Below are 21,991 nucleotides of genomic sequence, written 5' to 3'. Positions count from 1 at the left end.
TTTTAAACCTAGGTATGAGCATTTCTCTTCATGTCTTAATCAAGTGTTAGGTCTTCTTAATGGGAAGGATCCTGATTCTTCTTCAAAGGTATGTAAAAACAGTGCCTTGCTTTCAACTGTTTTAAAAACGACAATGTGCAGAAAAATTTTAAGTAGACTAATCTCTAAATGTTTACATACTGTACAGTTTTAAGCTTTTTTGCCATTTTTTGAAACATGTTTGTGTTTGAAAACAACTAAGTCCGTACTATAAAAGTACATCAGTTGAAATTGCCTTTCCCTCTTTGTTCTTGCTGTCCTACTTGTCAGGGGTAAGCACCGTTAACAAATGTTTTATAACCTGAAAACGTATCTCACTTTTGAAAAACCATACTGAAGGACAAATGAGAAATTACTTTTAACTTTTGCTTTAGGATATTCTGTACAAATGTGTGGCATTTTTAGCCTCATGTGCTTGTATGTTGAAGTTCAGTGAAACTGACGTTTAATGAAGACTTTATATCGCACAGGTTTTAGAATTACTTCTTGCCTTCTGTTCAGTGACTCAGCTGCGCCATGTGCTCACTCAGATGATGTTTGAAGAGTCTCCATCTGGCAGCGCTGTTCTGGGAAGCCGTTCTAAGTGCCTAGAGCCTACTGTGGCTCTGCTTCGGTGGTTAAGCCTACCTTTGGATGGATCAGAAAACTGTTCTGTGTTAGCATTGGAGTTGTTCAAGGAAATATTCGAGGTAAGAGAATGATTAAACAGGCTGACTTTCCTGATTCTTGATTAGCAATTTGTTTTCAAAAATATTTATAGTAAACTTCTAATTTTTCAATTTTCGTATGCTTTACAAAAACTGCTATCTTCTAAATGATCTCAGTAGATTCTCTGCCAGAAAATCAGCTAAGGAATTTTTTTTCCTGCCAAAGTTGTGTGTGTGTATGTGTGTGTGCTTTCTTTTTTTCCCTGAATAGCTTATACGTACTTGTTTCTATATAATAAGAAAAGACATTGACAAAATTTATGTATGTTGTTGTATGACTGTACTTGGAATAATAATATTCTGTCTCTGTCTGTAGGTGTTGCTCACTGTTTATTAGCTGTTCAGTGGGTTAAGATAGAATATCAGTGTTGTAGTGAAAGAAGTGGAGTATGCCAGACAGTGTGTGAGGCACTTACAACAGAGAAAATCAATGTTAGTCTTTAGCTTGTGCTGTCTGGAAAATTTAGCATCCTCCCAGTTTTTGTATTCACTCATTCTCTTAAAATATTTCTCTTCTAATGACCAATCTTGTGTGCTTCTCCAGGATGCCATAGATACTTCTAACTGTTCCTCACCTGACCGATTTGTGAGCCTTCTGCTGCCCACAATTCTTGATCTGTTGCAGTTTACAGAACAGAATCTGGATGAGGCCTTAATAAGAAAAAAATGTGAAAGGATGGTCAAAGCCCTTGAAGTTTTGTTAAATATCCTTTACCGTCATAAAAATGGAAGCTGCGTAAACTTTCTCCTCATTAGATTTACTGCACTTTGTGTGTATTTGTATTTTTGTCACTGTCATGCTCGTATCTAGTCAGAATGTAAACAAATGAAGAATTTAGTGAAGAGTCTCTAAAAAATTATCCAGACTTTTTGCCTTGTGTAAAACTTTTAAGCTAAGTACATTTTAAGAAATGCTCTTTAAAATTCATTTGAACATTTATCACATTTTGAGATGTGGAGATGTGTTCTAAAATGATTTCCTATTACTCATCACTCACCTCTGCTTTTGATACTAAATTACTGCCTTGGGATGATTAGTCTTGCCAATTTTCAATGGAGTGTGTCCATGGATAAAAAAAATGCTGAGGAAGTTGTCATAATTGTAGCCCAGTTTTTTGTTTTAGGCTTTTTTTTTTTCAAATTTTTATTTTTCTTAATACCTGTTTACAAATATAATGACTACATTCGTGGTGGAGAGTTAGTGTGTGTACATACGCATCTTAATTCGTTTTACGTCCCCCTCCCTTCCTTCTCCTTCTCCCTCTCTCTTCATCCCCTTCCCATTTGCAAAAGATCTGTCTCTCTGTTTCCTGTTATCTTTTATTTGCTCTTTCATTATTTATCCTTTGGGTTTCTCATATAAGAGAAACCGTGAGATATATTAAATTTATGTGTCTGGTTTATTTCACTTAACATATGTCTTATAGTATATCCATTTTCCTATCAATGATTCAGATTTCTCTTTATACCAGAGTGGTACTGTACTGTGCAGGCTTATGTTTTAAAAACAAAAGATTCCATAAATGTTTTAGTAAAAATAGCTTCACACTTGCTTGTAAAATAGAAAAGTGTACCAACACATGTATATTTGTTAGAAAAAAGAAGACCTTAAGTTCAATTACACTCTCTACTTAACTTTTATATGCTGTCTCTTAGTTATTTCCTTGGGTTTGCTTTTGCTAAATAGAGGTATACCTTGCTATTCGACTGCTTTGAAAGTTGTCAAGTTTGATACTTAATTCATTTTGATGTGAAAATTTCGTCACAACACTCCTAGTTTGTTTGCTGCTTGAGGTACAAGCTGGAAGAAAAAGCCAAGTGTGTGGTGCATGCCTATAATTACAGCACTCACAAGCCTGAGGTAGGAGGATTGCTGCAAGTTTAGGGGCAGCCTGAGCTGTATAGTGAGTTCAAGACCACCCTGAACTATTTAGTGAGACCTTGTCTCAAAAGGATGGAAGGAAAGAAGGAAGGAAGGAAGGACGGACGGACACATGGACGGACAGAGAGAGGGAGGGAAGGAGGGAGGAAGTTTTAAGTTCTAATTTTTTAATATTTCATAATTTGTCATCTGAGTCCTTGTCCCTCTTCCTTATGAGCAAAGAAGCCACTATATCTCAACCAGAGCTCTTTAAATTTACCTGAAAGATTGTATCTCAATCACTGTATCTCAGGAACAAGAATTTGTCCAATTTTGTTCTGCTCTGGAGCAAATTACACCTGTTCTCTGAGCTGCCATGCCTTAGTTTTTCTCTGCCTTTAAATTGCAGCATTAACTCTCAATCTTGACTTAGTATTGGAATCACCTGAGGAACAACTGAAAAAGCATAGAAATAGAAATTTTCCAAAGATTCTAAAACAGTTGGAGTAATTTGAAACCTTAGGATTAGTGGCAGGTACATGTGTTGTTATCTTTTTGTTTGTGATTTTATCCACCCAGATAATTCTGATGTCCAACGAAAGTTGAGAACTACTACTGTAGAGACATTTGATCACTGTCCTTGACTTGAATGGTATTGTCAGACTTTCTCTAGTTGAATGTTATCATAACTTGGGCCTCAGTAATTCACAGTGCACACAAAATGAGAAAATAACTTCCCTTAGTTCCACAAATATTACTGAAATATTGTGATTGCTGCCAGCAAAAAATGAACATACTATGGAAAAACCTTGCTTTCTCTGTTTTACCCTGAAGTCAGAAACATCTGTATGTTCATCTCAGTCACTTTAGTACTTTGAGTTCCAGCTTTCCAACCTATTATTGAGCAAGTGTAACAGCAATTACATCAGATTACAGTGATGATTTCTGTAAAATTACCCTGAATGTTAAAAAATATACAAATACAAAATATTTCGAGAAGTCTTTGTTTCTTAACAAAACTTATCTCTGTGTGGAGATGATACTCTGAAAATGCACATTGCAAAAGTCCTGACTACTCTCAAGTGTACCACTCTGATAGAGCAGCAGTTTACATATGGCAAGATTGATCTGGGGTTTGGAACAAAGGTAGCAGACTCTGAATTATGGTGAGTATATGAAATCCAAATTGCAAAATGGCTGAAGGCGAAAGAGTATCAGAGATGTGGTGATTCTAAGAATCATACTTTAGCCAGGGATATAGCTCAAATGGCACAGCACCTGCCTGGTGAGCCCAAGGTCCTGAGTTCAATTCCCAGTACCAAAAAAACATGATAGTTTAAGAATCATCCTTTGATGTGTGCTTTTAACTCAAGCTATAGCAGAGAATTAAAATATTATAATGAAATTTTTTTAAAAATTTAAAAGTTCCTCCAATTATATATTGCATACTTCTAGAAAAAGTATTGGCATCTGTGATACGTGTTCATTGATTAGGGCTTTGTATGTGTGTGTGTTGCATGTTTGTTGGTCTGCACATGTGTGAGGTTTACCCAAGGATCCTGATCATTTCTTTTCTGGACTTTCTTTTTGACATTTAGTTTTTAAAATTTTTTTCACTTTAATTTTTAATAAAAAGCATGAAAAAACAGGAATGGTTTTATTATAAGAAAATGAATCACTTGTGAGGTTTCTTAACGACAGACAACTCTGCCTTTTGTGAGGAATTATAGTTTAAAAATGGATAGTAGCTGTTTTTTATTCCCCTCTCCCCTCTTAAACTCAGTCCATCTAACATTTATTGAGGACCTGCTAAGTGCTAGATACTATAATTTGTTCCTATTTCCATAAGTGGCATAATTTTCATTAATTGTTCTTCAAGAGTGTTTTCTTGACTTTTTTATGCTCCTTTCAGGTACAAAGCTGATAACTTGGCCTCGTGTAATTTAGTCACTACATAATAGGTTCTGTTTATTGCCCAAGGTTGCCCTTTGTTGATAATTTCAGTGGTAAAGCTGAGAATTAAATGGGTCATATTCCACTATTACTTACTTGACACAGAAAGTTGAAGCACATTGCTATTTGAGAGTAGAAAAAGAATCACTGACTAAACCTGTGCTGTTAATGCCACTTTGTTCTCAGTGGTATTGAGATCACTGACATTTTACTTTTCAGCAGAAATAGTACTTTATCTTCTTGAATTTTAAAAGCAAAGATTTCTTTTATTTTCTTTAGAATGATAGAAATAAGCTCTAATATTTTGAGTTATCTAATTTAAATATGACTTATTTTTAAAGCAAACTTGCTGCTGATGTCATTTTGAAAACTCTTGATTTAATGAACAAACTTAAACAGTTGGTTCCTGGTATGGAAGTAAGTTTCTACAAAATCCTTCAGGTGAGTCTAAGCTTTTCAAATACTGGATTTATTCAGCTATAAGTGACTTCTAATAGATACTTGTTTTAATATTCTAAATCTTTAGGTTATGCTTCTTTAAGATTTGGCCATTAGAATACAGTTTGAAGTTGTTAGTGGTCTGCAGTAGTAATCATAGTCTCACTATTTCATAATGTCACAAACCCGAAGGCGAGGCCCTCTTCACCCTCAGCACTGAGTGTTTACAGTAACGTGTTCTCAGCCTTCCCTTTCTGTGTCGTACTTACGGGTTTCTCCTGTTCTTGTTGGCCTGTGGAGGAGGGTGGTGTTCGTTTGAGTTTTGTCATGGATGACGTAGTAGCAGGGGGCATAGGAGACGTGGAAGACCAGCACTCGATTGTGAAGGATACTGAGCTAGAGGAGGCACTGCGTTCAGAAAGTGGGTAACTCACAAATTGCAGTGATAACACTGGGTAAGAGCTCTGCGTGTTATCAGATGTCAGAATTACCGCAGTTTTAGTTTGAAGATCTAATTGACACTTATTTTGAGCAACATCTCAGTCTTGTCAAATAGAATGGACACTCTTTGAGCAAGGGGAGGTTGGCTTTATAGAAAGGACAGAAGAAAGAGACAGGGCGCAAAGGAGAACAGTTGTTTCAGTTTCTTCTCTTATGAAATTAAAACAGACTGGACTTTGTTTTCATGCTAAAGTCTATTTTAATGTCTATAGCAAAGGAACATAATTCAGTGGTTCTCCCACTTGTTAGTGCAGGCTTGAGCAGTTACCACATCTGTCCACACTTCAGTTTACTTCATGGGGAACTAGAAATAGTGATTCTAGGAGGAAAGGAGGGTTTCATGGAGAGTTTAGAGACAAAGACCTGCTCTTACCATAGTTCTATAGGACTGAATTATTCTTGACCACCTACTAGGCACTTAACATTTCATTTATAAATGATTAATGATTAGTATTTTCATTAACACTGTTTTAAAGATTTGAATCAAAATGTTTTGTCAGTTTTTAGACTTTTCATAATGCATGATTTGGGGCTTATTGTACTAATGTGAAATATTTACTGAATGAAGGGCTTTAAGTATACATCTTTAATCATTAAATTTTCAGAGTTAATTTGTAGTTTTACTTTATATTTTGTGACTTTAGTTTTAAAAATATTAGCCATTTTTATTTTTTAGTGGTGATTAGAAAAAATAAAACCATTCTAAATATCAATCAGTTGTGGATGATATTGTCAATTCTTCAAAATATTTAAGGCATAGTTTTCCTAGGCACAATTAAACATTTAAAACCTTTGCGAAATTTTTAAGCTAATATTCATATTAATTGCATGACTGTCTATGTGACTCTAACAAGGGAAAGTCTAAGATCTGTTCAGACATTAGATGATAGAAACATTTTAGAATTGCTGCCCTAATTCTACACGTCTGACACTGTTTATTCTGTCTCCCATTTGCTGGTTTCTGATTTGTTAGGATCCACGTTTGATTACTCCTTTGGCTTTTGCTTTAACATCAGAGAACAGAGAACAAGTACAGTCTGGTTTGGGAATATTATTGGAAGCCGCGCCGCTGCCCGATTTTCCTGCTTTAGTGTGAGTAGCAGTCAGGCGTCGTGTATCTGTGTTTGATTACTCTGCTCTATTTCTTCAGTAATCCACAATATAGATAGATTAGTAAATTAGTTCTTTGGAAATTTCATTGTAATTTTAATTTCAATAATGAAAATTTTATTTCTACACGTAAAAAGGTACATGGTTACTCACTCGGAAAAGTTAGTTCCGGGTGATACAGTGTGTTATGCATGTGCTATCATTGTTTCTTACCACTTTTTTTTTGGTGTAGTAGATTCTGGGTACTCTTACATTTGCATCCTACCAGTTTATTTCCTTCATAGGAAGAGCTTTTCTTTCCTGATTGTTTTAAGTGAAAAGTCTAAGCATCACTCTGTGCTCTGGATCATTTGCCAAAGGCACAGCTGTGAAAACTGCATGACTGAAAATTAGTTAGCGTAGAGGAGTGGAAGGCTTCTTATGATAGAGAGCTAAAGTGTCCCGCCAGGCTCTCATGTGTGTGGAAGGATCGTGGTGGGTAGCATACGCGCCAGTGGGTTATTCACTGATGAATGCATAGCCAAACGTGCTGTTAGGAAGTGAGCCTGTTCAGAAGCGTTGGTTCCCTGGGGTGTGACTTGACAGGGCTCAGCTTCCTCCTGAGCTCCTCACCCCTGTGTGTTTCCTGGCTCTCATGGGATGAGCAGCTGTCCTCTGCCCAGGTCCTTCCACCAGGCCCTTTCTACCGTAGAGACAGCTGAAGATGGATGGAAACTGCTAAAGACTGAACCAAAATCACCTCTCCTTTATGTTGTGAGTGTTGGGTATTTCGTCCCAGCGACGAAAAAGTTACTAAGACAAGTTCTTACAGTAAACGTCTGTGCTTTACCTCAGAAAATGGAATACAGTAGATGATGGCAAGGTAAATAAAATAATACTTGAGAAAATTTTGAAAAACTTGAATTTTGGGGGAAAACCCTCTTGAAACACTTACCAAAATATCTGTTAGAGCTCTACTTTAGTACATTTTTAAAACTTTAAATGGCTTATTACATAGATTTCTAAAAATGATTTGGAAAATTTGAAGCAGTCTGTAAAATATGTAAAACATTCCCTATATGCCAGGGGTTCAACGGGGGAAGTGGACAAATACTCCTTTTATAATGAGACAAATAGGAAGGATCTCACATTACAAGTTAGAATTGGTCTGTGAATAAAAGTGTTTCTTTCTTGGTGGCTTGCTCACCTCAGTGTGTTCATCTGAACTCGGCACTTGAGCAGGGAAACTTCAGCTACACTGTCCTTGAGCATTTTATCCTCTGCCGCCTGTATGTCAGGCCTGCTGCCATTTTTGCCGTGTCTTGGCCTTCCTTGTGTTGTAGATAATTTTCACAATGGTCTGTTTGTGCTGCTTATAATATCCTTATTTGACTATCATAGGCAGTTTAATAAGGTGAATTTATTGAATGAATGAATACATACATTTTTTGCTAGTTTTATTTACACATTTAACAAACATTTATTAAGAACCAACTATGACTGTATGTAGGCATTTTGCCTATAGCGGAATATTAGACTGTGTGCATGCTGTCATTGGATTTGTACGGTAATCAGGAGATAAGTTAAAAAAAGATTCATATTGTACTCATCACTATGAAAAGAAGGGATTAATATTAGTATCATATATGAAGTTAGTGAAGGCCTCTCTGAGGAGATGAATTTGAACTAAGAACCAGTGATAAGAAGAAACTAGCTCTCCATAGATCTGATTCTAGGTAAAAAAAAAAAAAAAACCGCTGAAAGAACCCGAGGCAAAACTAAACCGACCTTTTGCATGGGCAAAGTGGAAGTTAGGGAGGGGAGCACATAGTTGAGAAGGTGAGCTTGAGAAGACATAAAGACCAGATGGTTTCAGCCGTGGTCAGAATGTTGCTCTGAGCTGTTTTAGGAACTTTGTACTTACTACACATAAGCCACTTTCACAAACTAGTTCTGTGGTACCTCCAAACCAAAAGTGGAATTGCCATTATCAAGACTTATAAGTAGAAAAGGGATGCTCTGGAAAGTTCAGGATATTTCCTAAAACCCTGTTTCATCATGATCTCTAAGATTATTTCAAGACTATTTTTGAAGATTTCTATTACAAAAAAAAAAACACAAAGACACATACTAAGAGTTCCTAACTGCCTGTTGCTCTATTTTTATGTTATTTTTCTTTTTGTTTTTGATTTTCGTTCAGACTTGGAGAAAGTATAGCAGCAAACAATGCATATAGACAACAGGAAACAGAACATATGCCCAGGAGGCTACCTTTTCAATCATTAAATCACAGTTTCCCAACAACAGTAAAGTGTTTAACTCCTCCCCTGTTGAAAGATAATGTTCCTGGATTGAACATTGAGGAGCTAATAGAAAAACTTCAGTCTGGGGTGACGGTAAGTGATAAATAGCAATTAGAAATAGAATTGTGCTAGTATCTACCAACAGATATATTGGCTCTGATTATGTCATTTATTTAAACAACTTAATTGTGGATGTCATCACTGAGATTTTATCTTTTGGTAGAAAAAGTATTCTGGAAAATTTGGAAAGAAAGGAAGAAAATGAAGTCATAAGATTCAAACATTTTTAACACAGCTATCACTCCTTTACTAATCCCCTTCCCTGCCACCCAGTTTAAGAGGTACTTTTTTAGGTTGCCATCTTAAGTGTATGGAATCTTACTGAGGTGTTTTCTGCACTGGCCAGATTACAGAAATATTGTGACTCACTTGGTGTAGCAGTTTTTTTCCTTTGTTGCTCATCATTATATTTTAATGATTTAGTTGCAGATTTTATCATTTTTCAAGTGCTACAGTTCACTGATTTTTTTTTGCTCCATTAAAACCTAGGTAAAGGATCAGATTAATGATGGGAGAATATCTGACATAATGGATGTGTATGAGATGAAAATATCCACATTAGCTGTGAGTACATGTTTAAGTACATGTAATAAGCTTTCAAATGTTAAAACTATGAAAATTAATTGTATGTTTTCTTATAGTCCAAAGAAAGCAGGTTACAAGATCTCTTGGAAGCAAAAGCTCTAGCTCTTGCACAAGCTGATAGACTGATTGCACAGTATCGCTGCCAAAGAACTCAAGCTGAGACAGAGGTGCGTACAACAGACAGACATCTAATGAATAGAAAATTTAATAGATGAAATAAAACATAAGGAAAATATTAGTTAATATTTATCACTCTAGATGAACTAAATTGTCCTGAACATTTAACACATCTGTTACATCCATTTTGAAATTCTGTCTCCTTTAATTTTGGTACTTCATTCATTGTCTTCTGATTTCTTTTTCTAGTTGGTATTCTTTTTCGGTATCACTAATAGTCTGTGGTTCAGTTTTGGAAGTCACTAGGATTATACTCTTAAACCCTTTTCCTTTATTTATGTTTTATGGTTTTGACCATTACTACAGTTTTAATGTTCCCAGTTTTATATCAAGCACAGGTCTTTTTTCAAGCAATGAATTTCTCCTATATAGATGTGTTTTAGTATAGAAGTACTTCAGACTCAGCATAACCTGTAGTAATGAATCACCCTTACCTTTTTAAAACCTTATTCTTAAGTGTTCTTCTACCATAATTCAGAGTTTTCCAGATAAGAAACATGGAAGTCATACAGCTCACCTCTGGTAGTATTTTCCAAGTCCACTTGATTCTGCCTCTATATATTACTCTTTTCTGTCTCTGTCTGTGTTCCTGCCACTATTTGCTCTAAGTAAAGTTCTTTTTTCATATGACTCACAGCAGAGCCTCTGAATAGTCTTGCTTTGTTCAGTCTGGTGCCCTGTTCTCCCCCATCCTTGACACTTCTGCCAAAACTGTTTAGTGTGTTTGGCTCTACTCTCCCTCACCCTTTCCCCTCGGGATCACTAAGGAGGTGATGTGATTCTTTCCCTCCCTTCTTTTGTTTTGTGTTTTTTGGTTTTTCTCCAGTACCGGGAACCGAACTCACGACCTTGCGCTTGCCAGGCAGGCGCTTTGCCGCTGAGCTAAATCCCCAGCCCCCTCTTTCCCTCCCTTCTATGCTGCATATCCTTCATAGTAGTACCCACCACTGCTTTCAGAAGATAATTAAAATTCCTTAATGTGACACACACAGATTCTAACTACTTCTCCACCCGCTTCTAGCATTGGTGCACATTCATTGCAGCCACCCATATTAGACTACTTTGCATTTTCTGGAACTTGCTGTACTCTGTTTGCTTGTCTTTGCATTTTCTATTCCATGTCTGAGACATCTTTTCCTCTTTTTCTTTGCCTGACTTTTCAGTCTTCAGATTTAATGTTAAATATCTCCATTTTCCAGAAATTACTCATGTATTTGGCTAATTTTCCTCTATGTATCTATTCTGTGCTTATTACTTTATAATATTTCATATACCATGTGAAAATCATATTACATCCCACCCAACGTATGATATCAGAGATTGTTTATCTCCAGGACCTTCAATGCCCTTTATATGTGGTAGGTGCTTGGTAGGTTTGTCTTTGTGCTATGTATAGATATACACAAGTTCTATACCTTAGGGTGAGAGTTTGCTTCAGTAATATGAAATTTCAGTATGTACAAATGAAAATCTATACAACTGGATTTCAGTTGTAATGAATTGTATAATAAAGTCTGGCTTTTGAATGCAGCATTAAATCATTGACAAGTAAGATACCTTTAAAATCTTTCAGAATGAAAATATTGTAAAAAAATAACAAAATATAACCTTTTTTTTTTTCTTCTTTTAACATGGTGTAATTTGTCTTAGAATAAGATCCAGGGAAGAAAATTAACGATGTTAACATAATTTATTCTTGTCATTTATCATAGAACATTCTTATATTCTATGTGTTTTAGCTATGTCTTGCATTTTATTAGAGAATTTAATGTTTTACACACAATACTGGAAAATTTTCTCATAAAATATGCTAAATAATTGGTAGTATTCTTTTATACTCCATGCTAAAGACAGAGTAGGACTTAGGTTTGTCATTTGAAAGTAGTATTTTTAATACTAAAGCGATAGAGGAGCCCTCTTTTTATAATTACTTGTCACTTCTCTAATGTTGCATGTCACTAAATGACAGTGGCATTCCCTGGTTATTCTGGCTCAACTGTTAGGTTCAGTAACTGATGTAGTTAAGATCTTATTCTTGATTCTTAGCTAAAGTGAGAAAGCTGGTGTGTGCAAACTTAGTGGTTTAATGTTAATGGCTAGCCCCCAAAACCATACCCTTTTACAGTATGTCAGTTTACTTTTATGTTACAAATTTGTTCACTTAAGTATATTACTTAAAAATCTGTATTGGTTGATCCAAAATCTTGAAATTCAAAGTACTTCAAAGTTTTTTGGTTTTTTTTATGTTTTGTATTTCAAAGCTTTTTGAGAACTGACATGATGCCACAGGGAGAAAATGCTATACCATGAAACTGTTCTGCTCACAGAATTAGTAAAAATATTGTTTACCATTATCTCCATGATATGTATATAAGGTACATATAAAAACAATAAATTTTGTCTTTAGGATCTCACCTCCAAGAGACTTTATTATGTATATGTACATATTCCAAATGCCTAAAGAATCTGAAGTCCAAAATACTTCCACTCCCATTCATTTAGGATAAGAGACACTGCGTCTGCATCAGATTTCCAAGTAGTAGTTAGGTAAATATATGTAACTAGAAGAATTTTTCACAACTCAGTAGATGCTTACCTATGAGATATGTTCGTATTACATTTATGCATTACTTAACATTAGAAATATATTCTGAGAAATATGTTGTTAAGCGGCTTCATTCTGGGGCAGACAGCACATAAGCTTAGGTGGCTGTGGTATAGCAAGGCAACATAATCTTATGGACCCGCCATTGTATATGCGATTTACTGTTGAATGGAATATTGTATGGTGTGTAACTCTCTATAAATGATAATGAAAACGTCTACGTGCTGTTTTCTTTTGAGGCACGGACACTTGCTGGTATGTTGAGAGAAGTTGAGAGAAAAAATGAAGAGCTTGGTGTGTTGCTAAAGTCACAACAGCTTGAGTCAGAAAGAGCCCAGAGTGATATTGAGCATCTCTTTCAACATAATAGGAAGTTAGAGTCTGTGGCTGAAGAGCATGAAGTACTGACAAAATCCTACACGGAACTTCTTCAGAGGTAAATTAAAAGTTTCTGTGTAAAGTTAGAACCTGGAATGAACACACTGTATTTCATTTCTGTGACTCTAAACTCTTTTTGTAAGCGTGTCATACATTCTGATAACACCATAAAAGAAGTAGTTAGCAAAAAATCCTAGTGAACTATGGTATTGCTTTCTTAAACTCCTTAGCAAAGTGGGAAATGGAATACAAGAGTCTTTCTTTCCAGTTGACGTTATTCAGAGTCACCATATCTGAAATTTAAAAGTTTCTCTGTTTTGGTCACTGACAAATCTTAGTGGCCTAGAACAGTTCTTGGTACATATGTTCTTAGGCACTCTAATAATAGTTGGGTAAACTTGGTTTTCACAAGTAGTATGAGGTTAAACATAACATTGTTCATTTCTGCAGCGCAAACAGTTGGATATTGGCAGTTTCGTTTCATTCAGCCTAATAGCAGAGAACCTTGTGTTTAACCCATCCTCTTAATGTCATTAAATGTAGTTTATTTATATGAATTACTGCATCTGTAGAATAAGTTCTTGTAAGTGAATCGCTGGATTAAAGTGTATATGTTATATATTTGAAATTTTGATACTTCCAGATTTCCCGCCAGAAAAGTTATACCAATTCTTATGCCTACTAACAAAGTTTGATAATTTTTTCCTCCCTTATCAAATGCTTTTATCTTTTGGCTAGTTTTAAAACTTCTAATTACAAGGAAGAGCATGTACCATAAAAATTAAAATTATAAAAAAAAGAGGTAATGAAATTTAGAATCCTAAACTGTTTTAAAGGTAGCTGTATATATTTATAGCAAATTATATAATGTAGTATCATTCCTATAAACTAAAACAATATTAAAAATATATGGCTAATGTCCCATATATTTATATTTCATATTAATTTTTAACCACTTCAGCAGACATATCTTTACAGACTTACTTGATTGAATTCTGCCTGTCTTGTTTGTTGATAACATTCCCCCTCTTAAAAAGCGTTATTTCACCTATAATTCCAGCATATGGGAGGCTGAGGCAGAAGGATTTTGAGTTTAAGCCCAGCCTGGGCTATGTAGCAACATTCTAGCTCCAAAAAAAAAACACTGCCTTTTTTGCATCATATATTTTCCGCCATGAGGATATCAACTTGTTTCCTTTTCTTTTCAGAACTGAAGAAACTGAAAAAAAGAATAAAGACCTGCAGATCACATGTGATTCTTTGAATAAACAAGTTGAAACAGTGAAAAAATTGAATGAATCACTCAAACAACAGAATGAAAAGTAAAGTCTCTGATTCTATAATTATTTGGGATTGTTTTAAGGAGCAAAATGTTGCTATTTCTATACACATTGTTTTTATTGGTAAGATTAGAATTATCGCTTATTTAAATACAAAGTGTTGGCTAATTTTACAGGTAATTATGGTTTTATGATTTTTCTCTTAATTGTTAATGGCAGAAAAACACAAATAGCATGGTACATTGAGTTTTCTTTTATGATTTCAGAACTATTGCCCAATTAATAGAGAAAGAAGAACAGAGAAAAGAAGTCCAGAACCAATTAGTTGACAGAGAATGTAAATTAGCAAGTAAGTGGTTTCTCACTTAAGATATTCTGTATTTTTAGCATATTTTGTGTTGGAATAAAATCAACATTTGAATGATTAGTTCACTTTTCCATTATATTTTACTTGCCTTGTAATTCATACTCTAAGCAACTTTCCTTTTTTTCTGTAAATTTCCCAAAGCAATTTTCTTAATAGGCATGTATATTTTTTAAATATGGACTACAGTTCATAAAAAGACCATTTTATAGCATTTCACGTCAAAGCCCACTAGGGAGCACTGTAACACTACTTTTTCTTAGTGCTGGTGTCTGAGATAACAAACCATACCCATCAGGTCAAACAAGGAATACTAGTAAATTCAACAACTGAATCCAAATGCAAAATATGCAAAACAGGAATAAAATGCCCCATTAAAGACGTATCATAACCTTCACATGTTTTCATGTTAAATTTATCATCATTTTAACAGAAGACAGTGCATAAAAGAGAAAAGGCCTAAGCAGTTGGAAAAGGTGCAAGGCATGGCATAAAACTCAAGGATGACAATTTTGTTTACCTAAGCAAGTCACAATCCAGAATCAAGTTGAAATATTTCAGAGGTGCCATGAAATGAGCAAACCCTTACCTCCTTCCAAGTGTCTCATCTCACTGGAGCCTCCAAGATGATATAGGGGAAATGCTAAACGTCAGATACGCTGAGTTCATGTTCTCTGAAGCTGAATGAATTTTAAGGAACAACAGAAGTTAAGAGTAGGAGTATTTATTGGGTAAAGGGGTGGGGAATAGGAACAGCTCCTGAGAGACTGGAGGGGTCCCACATGGGTTGCCCACAAAGCCATTTTCTTCAGTTGATCAAGTAAGAAAAGCAATCTAATTTTTTGAAATCTGTGGTTATGAGAAATTCCCTTTTTAAAATAAAATGCTTTTAAGAAACATAACAGTAGGTGGCACTGCTAGGTAACTTTTAGACACTATTTCTTAATGCTGTATCTGTACAGTGATCCACAAAAGCAGTTTGGTTGTAATTCCCTCGCCTTCGAGCCCAGAGAGCTTCCTATATAATCTTTCAGGGCTCGCGTCCTTTTCACATCTAGCCCCAGTTGTCCTCTCCTTCTTTAATGTATACTGTATTTAGACACCAAGGGAGGAAAGACAGGGAAAAGCGTCATTTTCTGAGGAATACGGCAAAACCTTGGGTTGGGAACATAATTTTTTCTGGGAATGTGCTTGTAATCCAGAACACTTGCATATCAAAGCAAATTTCCACATAAGAAATAATGGAAACTCAGATGATTCGTTCCACAACCCAGAAATGTTCACACAAAAACAGTTACAATACTGTAATATAATATGAAATAGTAAGAAAATGCAAACTGTAAAGAAAAATAAATGAACCTGCACTTCTTTGCAAACCCTTGTGGCTGGTGTGAGGGAGACAAGGGGGGAGCATTACCCCATAGGATGACTTCCACTGTCAGTCATGGAATCACTGCTATTGGCTCAGTGGCATTTTTTGTGTATGTGTGTGCATCGTTAAGAAGGAGGCTATCCAATAATACTCGCTTTTGCCTCCTGAGGATTTCACAGAAATGTGACATTGCATTATCGTTAAACAGATTCATTATTCACACTGCTGCTACAGCCTTATTTGGCTGATGCTTTTCTACAAAATTTTGCACCATTTCCCACATTTCAGTCATCTCCCTAATCTCATTGGAAGTGAAGGATTCCTTGTTTTTCTCCTCTGTGAATAAGATCTGTGTAACCTCTTGCTGTTGGGAGATCACCCGCAATACTGCAGAGAGAGAGGAAGAACCATTGATTCATTTGTGATCATGGGACATTTGGCATTATGTGCAAGACATTGCTAGTTTTCAAGTTAAAATGCATTAGAAATGTTTGCTTATCTTACAGAACCCATTACTTACAATGCAGTTCTCCTAACATTGCCATAAGGGACATTTCATGTTTTTTATTCAGCAAATTCTGAAACTTCTATTTCTAGCAAGGTATTTCTTCAGTCTTTCTCTTTCACTTTCTTTTGCTTTACAGTAGCTACAAACTGTCTTTCTAGGATGTCAGTTTAAGACTACTGAACACATAACTGCTTGTTTGTTTGTTTAAAGATTTGCATCAAAAAGCAAAAGTACAAGACGAAAAGATTAAAGTCTTACAAAAGGAAAGAGAAGATAAGGAAGAAACCATCAATATCCTTAGAAAGGAATTAAGTAGAACAGAACAGATGAGAAAGGAGTTGAGCATTAAGGTAAGACTGCTCAGTTTTCATCTGCGTTAGAGTGGAAATGTTATTTCCTGGCCAGGCATAGTGGCGCTCACCTGTGATCCTGGCACTCTGGGAGGATTGCAGGTCCAAACCCAACCCAGGCAGTTTAGCAATTTAATGGGTAGAGATGTAGCTCAGTGCAGAGGCCCTAGGTTCATTCCTCACTACCACCAAAAAAAAAAAAAAAAAATCCAAAAAAAAAAATTATTTTGTGAAAAGGGTGAATTTGAATAAAGTAATGTTCTGTGGCTTTAGTAATTTTGTTTAAAAGATACTAGATCACAAAGTATTTCAACTGTCGTTTGCTGTGAGAGCTCTCTTACAGTGTGAAAACCCTAAAGTCATTAAACATTCGTGACATGTCTACTATGTGCCAGCACTTAGAGCTTTCAAGTGTGCAAAGAATACAGAAGGGGTTTCCAGTACTTTATGTTGCATTGATTTAGCTACATATACATATATAGTTATATATTAATACCTGGATAGTAGTAAATTACAAATGAAGAAATGGAATCTGAGATTACAGCTAATAAGCATAATAATAGAAAGTATTCTGAATCTAAGTCCAGTCTTGTTTCTATATTATTATGAATGCATAACTTGAGTGTTAGCGACATCTTGTGCTTGCCTGCCTATTTAGTAACCAGGAAGATGAGAAGAGATTGAGCTTAGGAGACTGTTAAAGAGCGTGCGCATCAGGAAAAGGATCAAACTTCGCGCCACCACTTTTGTGGTTTTGGGGCATCTGCTTCCATGTGGCTACCTTTTTAGTAACTCTCAATCTACATGTGTAGTCTTTTCTTCACAATGTTAACTGTTACAGCAAAAGGACAAGTTGAAAGTATCTTCCCAATTTGAATTCTATTACCTAATTACCACTTCGCTCAAACGTGCTATATAATTTAATTAACTTTAATGATGTATATTTATAATGTGTCTTAAAATGATAGTCTTATAAGTGAAGGATAAAAGTCTTAAAATATCTCTGAAGAAAAAGCACACTAAGTTATTTTTCTTCTCAATTTTTTCTCCCCTACTCCTAATTCCCTAGGCTTCATCCTTAGAGGTTCAGAAGACCCAGTTAGAAGGTCGTTTGGAAGAGAAAGAGTCTTTGGTGAAACTTCAGCAAGAGGAGTTGAATAAACACTCTCACATGATAGCAATGATTCACAGTTTAAGTGGTGGAAAAATAAGTCCAGAGACTGTGAATCTTAGTATATAAACATTATAACGTTGTGAAGTTTGTGATATAGTGTTATTTTTGACATATTTATGTATTTGAGGGGGGTGGTTAAGGGAGGTAATCTGTGACTGCAAACCAAGTGGAAATTATCTCATTATTAATTTAGTAAAGATCCTAATTTTATGCATGTTTTATTTGGTCATTTGACTAGAAATTCTTTTTAAAGTTTCATTTGCTGTTTTTAGCTTTTATTGCTTGAAGCTTTCTTGGGTCTTAGATTAGAATATCCTTCCTAAGAAATCTGTATTGTCTTTTTAAAGTTCTATTTTCTTTTGCTTACCTAATTTATTCTCATTTGTCATTACAGTCATGGGTTGCTAAACGAGAAGGATGTGTCTTGATACACGGTTATGTTTGATAAATACATCATTAAGTAAATATACTTACACAGACTAAGAGGACTGTGACATTGCTGGGTAATACCATCCTGTGGAACCGCCAGGATGAAAGGACTCTGAGTGACCACAGTGTCTTTGCATAGAGCACAGGACTGTTTAGTTTTAAAATTAAACCACCTTGATACAACCATCTTAAAGATCACTGAATTGAAAATATATCTGTTAGTAGAGATGATATGATGCTAATACCGAAGTTTATCTGTAAAATAGCATGAAAGAAAATATCAGTGAATATAAAATGAAGTGAGTTCTAAATTGAAAAAAATGTGAATGGTAATCAGAATGTATTAAAATTAGGAGATGGCTTTTTTTCAAAAGATTACATTGTGTCATAAACTACTTGAGGAATTATTTGTAAGATATCTTCAGTTTGTATTATCTGTTTTTGAAATGCCACTTGTTCTAACCATATTACTTTCAATTACGAATTCCTTATGATTGTTACATAGGGTAATTTGGATGCTGTCCTTGCTATACAGTTAGAACTGTATTTGTTGTTAATTGTAATGATGTACACTTCATTTATAGTTTTTAATTGGGCCATTTCATTTTAAAGCATAGATTAAATATGCATGCATTTCTTTTGTACAAGTGAGTTATTCAGTACAAAAGCACTTTTGAATTGATTGTTCTAAATGTGCTTTACAAAAGTTTTCATATCAGTTATTTGGATTGATTTTATTGATACATTTTTACAGCTGTTAATTTATGTGCTGCTTTCTCTGCTGTATCTATTTGATTTAGGTAAATGTAGCTGTAATTTATGTTTAGAAATTAAAACAAAATGTATTTTGCTAATTGCCTAAAGGAATATAAAGCTATAATAGTTTTACATATTTATATACATTTTGTTTAGTTCTGAAATTTTTAAAGTTTTATTCAAAGTAAGACATTTTAAATTACTACTTCTTTAGAGGTACACTCTGTTCCTCTTTTGAAATTTCATGCATTTAATGCATTTAAGTTTAGTATGAAAAAGGTCTTTAAATGGATAGCTATAATTAAAGAACAAAAATGTTCTGTAAAGTGAAAAGAACAAAACATTAAATGAGTGAATGCGCTCAAAACTCCTGGAAAAATCACGCTATTTTAACAATTTAAGCTCTCCAGACAGTGAACCTAGTCTAGTGGGACCCTACAGAATTTCCTGTGGTGATAGCAGTGTTCTATAGCCAAGCAGTCCTATACTACGGGGCAGTGTTGGCAGAGCTCTTAAAGATGAGCGCCTACGCTGCAACCCAAGCCCCACTTACTTATCACAAAGTGCCAGTACTGCAAGTAAACCTGAATACTGAGGTTTGGGCTTAGAAAAAAACAACTCGTACCTTCACATCTTTTGTCTTAACAACAAAGAACATGTGAGTCATAGGTCCCCCACCACTTCCATAAGGCATTAACCATATGTAACTATGGGGCGTTCGATTTTAATTAATTTTAATTTAATAATTATACTGGACAATGCTAATCTAGCCCATTTTTGTAAGCAGTCATTTATTCCTTTATGTATGTATTAATTTGTGTTTTTTGTTCTGTTTTGTTTTCTGAGCCAGGGTCTCACTATGTAGTCTAAGCTGGCCTTGAATTCACACTCTGAGTGCTGGAGTTACAGGCTTGTGCCACATACCTAACACAATTTGCATATTCTTAAAGTCCTGCATAGGTGATATAACAGTTCCACTTTTTCTGTGATTTCATTTCCCACTGTTTCATTTACCATGGTCAACCAGTGCCCTGAAAATGTTGGTGGAAAATTACAGAAATAGTAATTCATAAGTTTTGAATTGCCTGTTGTTCTCAGTAGCATCATCCTGATCTTCCGGGGAGCGTGAATCACCTCCAGGGTGTCAGTGTTACAGGTACTGCCTGCTCATTAGTCACTTAGTAGCCAGTTATCAGATCACCTCTCAGGGACCTTAGTCCTTGGGTTCAAGCGTTCTCTATTTTACAGTGCTTACTAATGCTCCACAGTGCGAGAGTAGTAATGCTAGCAATTGTATGTCCCACGGAGAAGCCTGAAGTGTTTCCGTTAGGTATCATCTCCATCATCACAGCAAGAAGGGTGGGTTTGGTACTGTAAGATTTTGAAAGAGACTACATTTTAAAAACTTACTACAGTTCAATTGTTCTGTTTTATTATCATATTTCTTGCTCTACCTTGTTTATAAATTAATCCTTATTATAGATATAAATATTAGGAACCAAAATAGTATATATAGGAGTTGCACCTATACTTGGTTTCAGGCAGCTGCTGGAGATCTTGGGGTACATTCTTTGCAAAGTAAATGGGATACTGTACCTCAGAATATTTTTAGTATTTTTTAATACAGTAATTTTACATTTTTAATGTAATTGTTTCTCTCTGAAGAGGGAAAACCATATCAGCTTTGATAGTATTGCTTTATCATCCTTTTCTGTGTCTTGTACCACAATTCTTACTGTTCCTATTTTTCTTAATGACCTTAATATATTGGACAGTTTACCAGTTTTTGTTCTGGAGTTTTTATTTTGTTTTTGGTTTTATTTCATCAGATTGAAACAAGAAAAAATACATGTTTTTTTCTCTGCAAAAAACTTATTTTAATCAAGCTTGAGTTAGTCATACAAATTTATGTATGATTTGTATGCATATATGGTTTCTTAATAGAGAAGCAAAATTTAGGAAATGCATCATTAAGATTGCTCAAATCCTCTTAAAATTTTATTAGGAAGAGCATATTCTAAAGCATATACTCACAGTTCCATTTGCTCTTTATACTTCTAACTTGAACAAATAGAGACTTCTTTTAAAATTTGGCTGATGAAAGTTTTTAGTAGCTGGGTGCAGTGATACACACCTAAAGTTAAGATACTAAGCCAGGAGCACTGTAAGTTCAAGGCCACTTGGGCAATATAAGAACACCCTATCTCAAAACTTAAAGGGGCTGAGGGTGTAACTCAGTGGTAGGGCACTTGCATGACATGCACAAGATTCCAGGTTTATTCCCCAGTATTGCAAAAATAAAATTTATACTATATGAATTTAATGCCAGGACAAAAAATAATGAAAATGTAATGCTGTGTTTTAAGGTGATGGTATCAGATTAGTGTTCTGTGGGGACTATTTATCTATATGTTGTGCATGTGTTGGGACTGTTACATTAGTTAAGCCTCGTGAGTCATAAAGTCTCAGTCATCCCTGCCAGTCCTGCAACTGTAGCACAAAAACAGCCACAGAAGATACTTAAATTATTCATGGCTGTGTTCCAATAAAACTTTATTAACAAAAACAAAGATTTACTATTGAATATTAAATCTGCTTACTAAGAAATATACTTATTTATGTTTAGTAATCTTTGTCTCAGAAGCTATTTCATTTGATCATAACATAGGTACTTCTTTTATATCTTTTCTCGTGGCCAGTTGCTTTACTTTTTACTTTTAACTTCTATGTTTATATATAAAATGCATGAGCTGTAGAGGTTTAGTTAGGTCTTGCTTTTTTTTAAAATCTATTTTGACAAAATAAGCACTTTTATCATTAGAGCTAATGTTATACTTAATATGAGGTGTAGAAACCTTACAAGTATATGGAACCATTTATCCTCTTCTCATTCTTAATGCTGTGGTTGACATATGTATCATATCACTTAGCTAATCCCCAAGACAGCATCATAAATTTTTCTTTCAGCAGTTATACATAAAAATTCTGACTCTCAAAATTATCAATACATTTACCTATTTGTGTGCAGTAGTACAAAGTAATGCATTCACTGTAACCTAACC

At 34.9% G+C, this 21,991-nt stretch overlaps 1 protein-coding gene across 2 annotated transcripts in view; it reads left to right on the top strand.

Moving 5' to 3' along the window:
- The window catches only part of Kiaa1524 (KIAA1524 ortholog), a 32,628-nt gene extending 13,601 nt beyond the window's left edge, over positions 1–19,027 (top strand). For both annotated transcript variants that reach the window (XM_013515128.1, XM_005386362.2), the window contains exons 8-21: positions 13–88; positions 510–728; positions 1,291–1,450; positions 3,632–3,773; positions 4,902–5,001; positions 6,473–6,591; positions 8,789–8,984; positions 9,441–9,515; positions 9,593–9,703; positions 12,558–12,754; positions 13,905–14,018; positions 14,243–14,325; positions 16,431–16,570; positions 17,640–19,027. In XM_013515128.1, the coding sequence (XP_013370582.1) occupies positions 13–88; positions 510–728; positions 1,291–1,450; positions 3,632–3,773; positions 4,902–5,001; positions 6,473–6,591; positions 8,789–8,984; positions 9,441–9,515; positions 9,593–9,703; positions 12,558–12,754; positions 13,905–14,018; positions 14,243–14,325; positions 16,431–16,570; positions 17,640–17,810 (1,903 nt within the window). In that variant the 3' untranslated portion in view covers positions 17,811–19,027. The remainder of the gene's footprint in view (positions 1–12; positions 89–509; positions 729–1,290; positions 1,451–3,631; positions 3,774–4,901; positions 5,002–6,472; positions 6,592–8,788; positions 8,985–9,440; positions 9,516–9,592; positions 9,704–12,557; positions 12,755–13,904; positions 14,019–14,242; positions 14,326–16,430; positions 16,571–17,639) is intronic.
- Positions 19,028–21,991: the final 2,964 nt, after the last annotated feature.

This window comes from Chinchilla lanigera, unplaced genomic scaffold, assembly GCF_000276665.1.
Source record: "Chinchilla lanigera isolate Chin_1 unplaced genomic scaffold, ChiLan1.0 scaffold00026, whole genome shotgun sequence".
NCBI lineage: Eukaryota > Metazoa > Chordata > Mammalia > Rodentia > Chinchillidae > Chinchilla > Chinchilla lanigera.
This window is presented reverse-complemented; position numbering and strand designations above follow the sequence as displayed.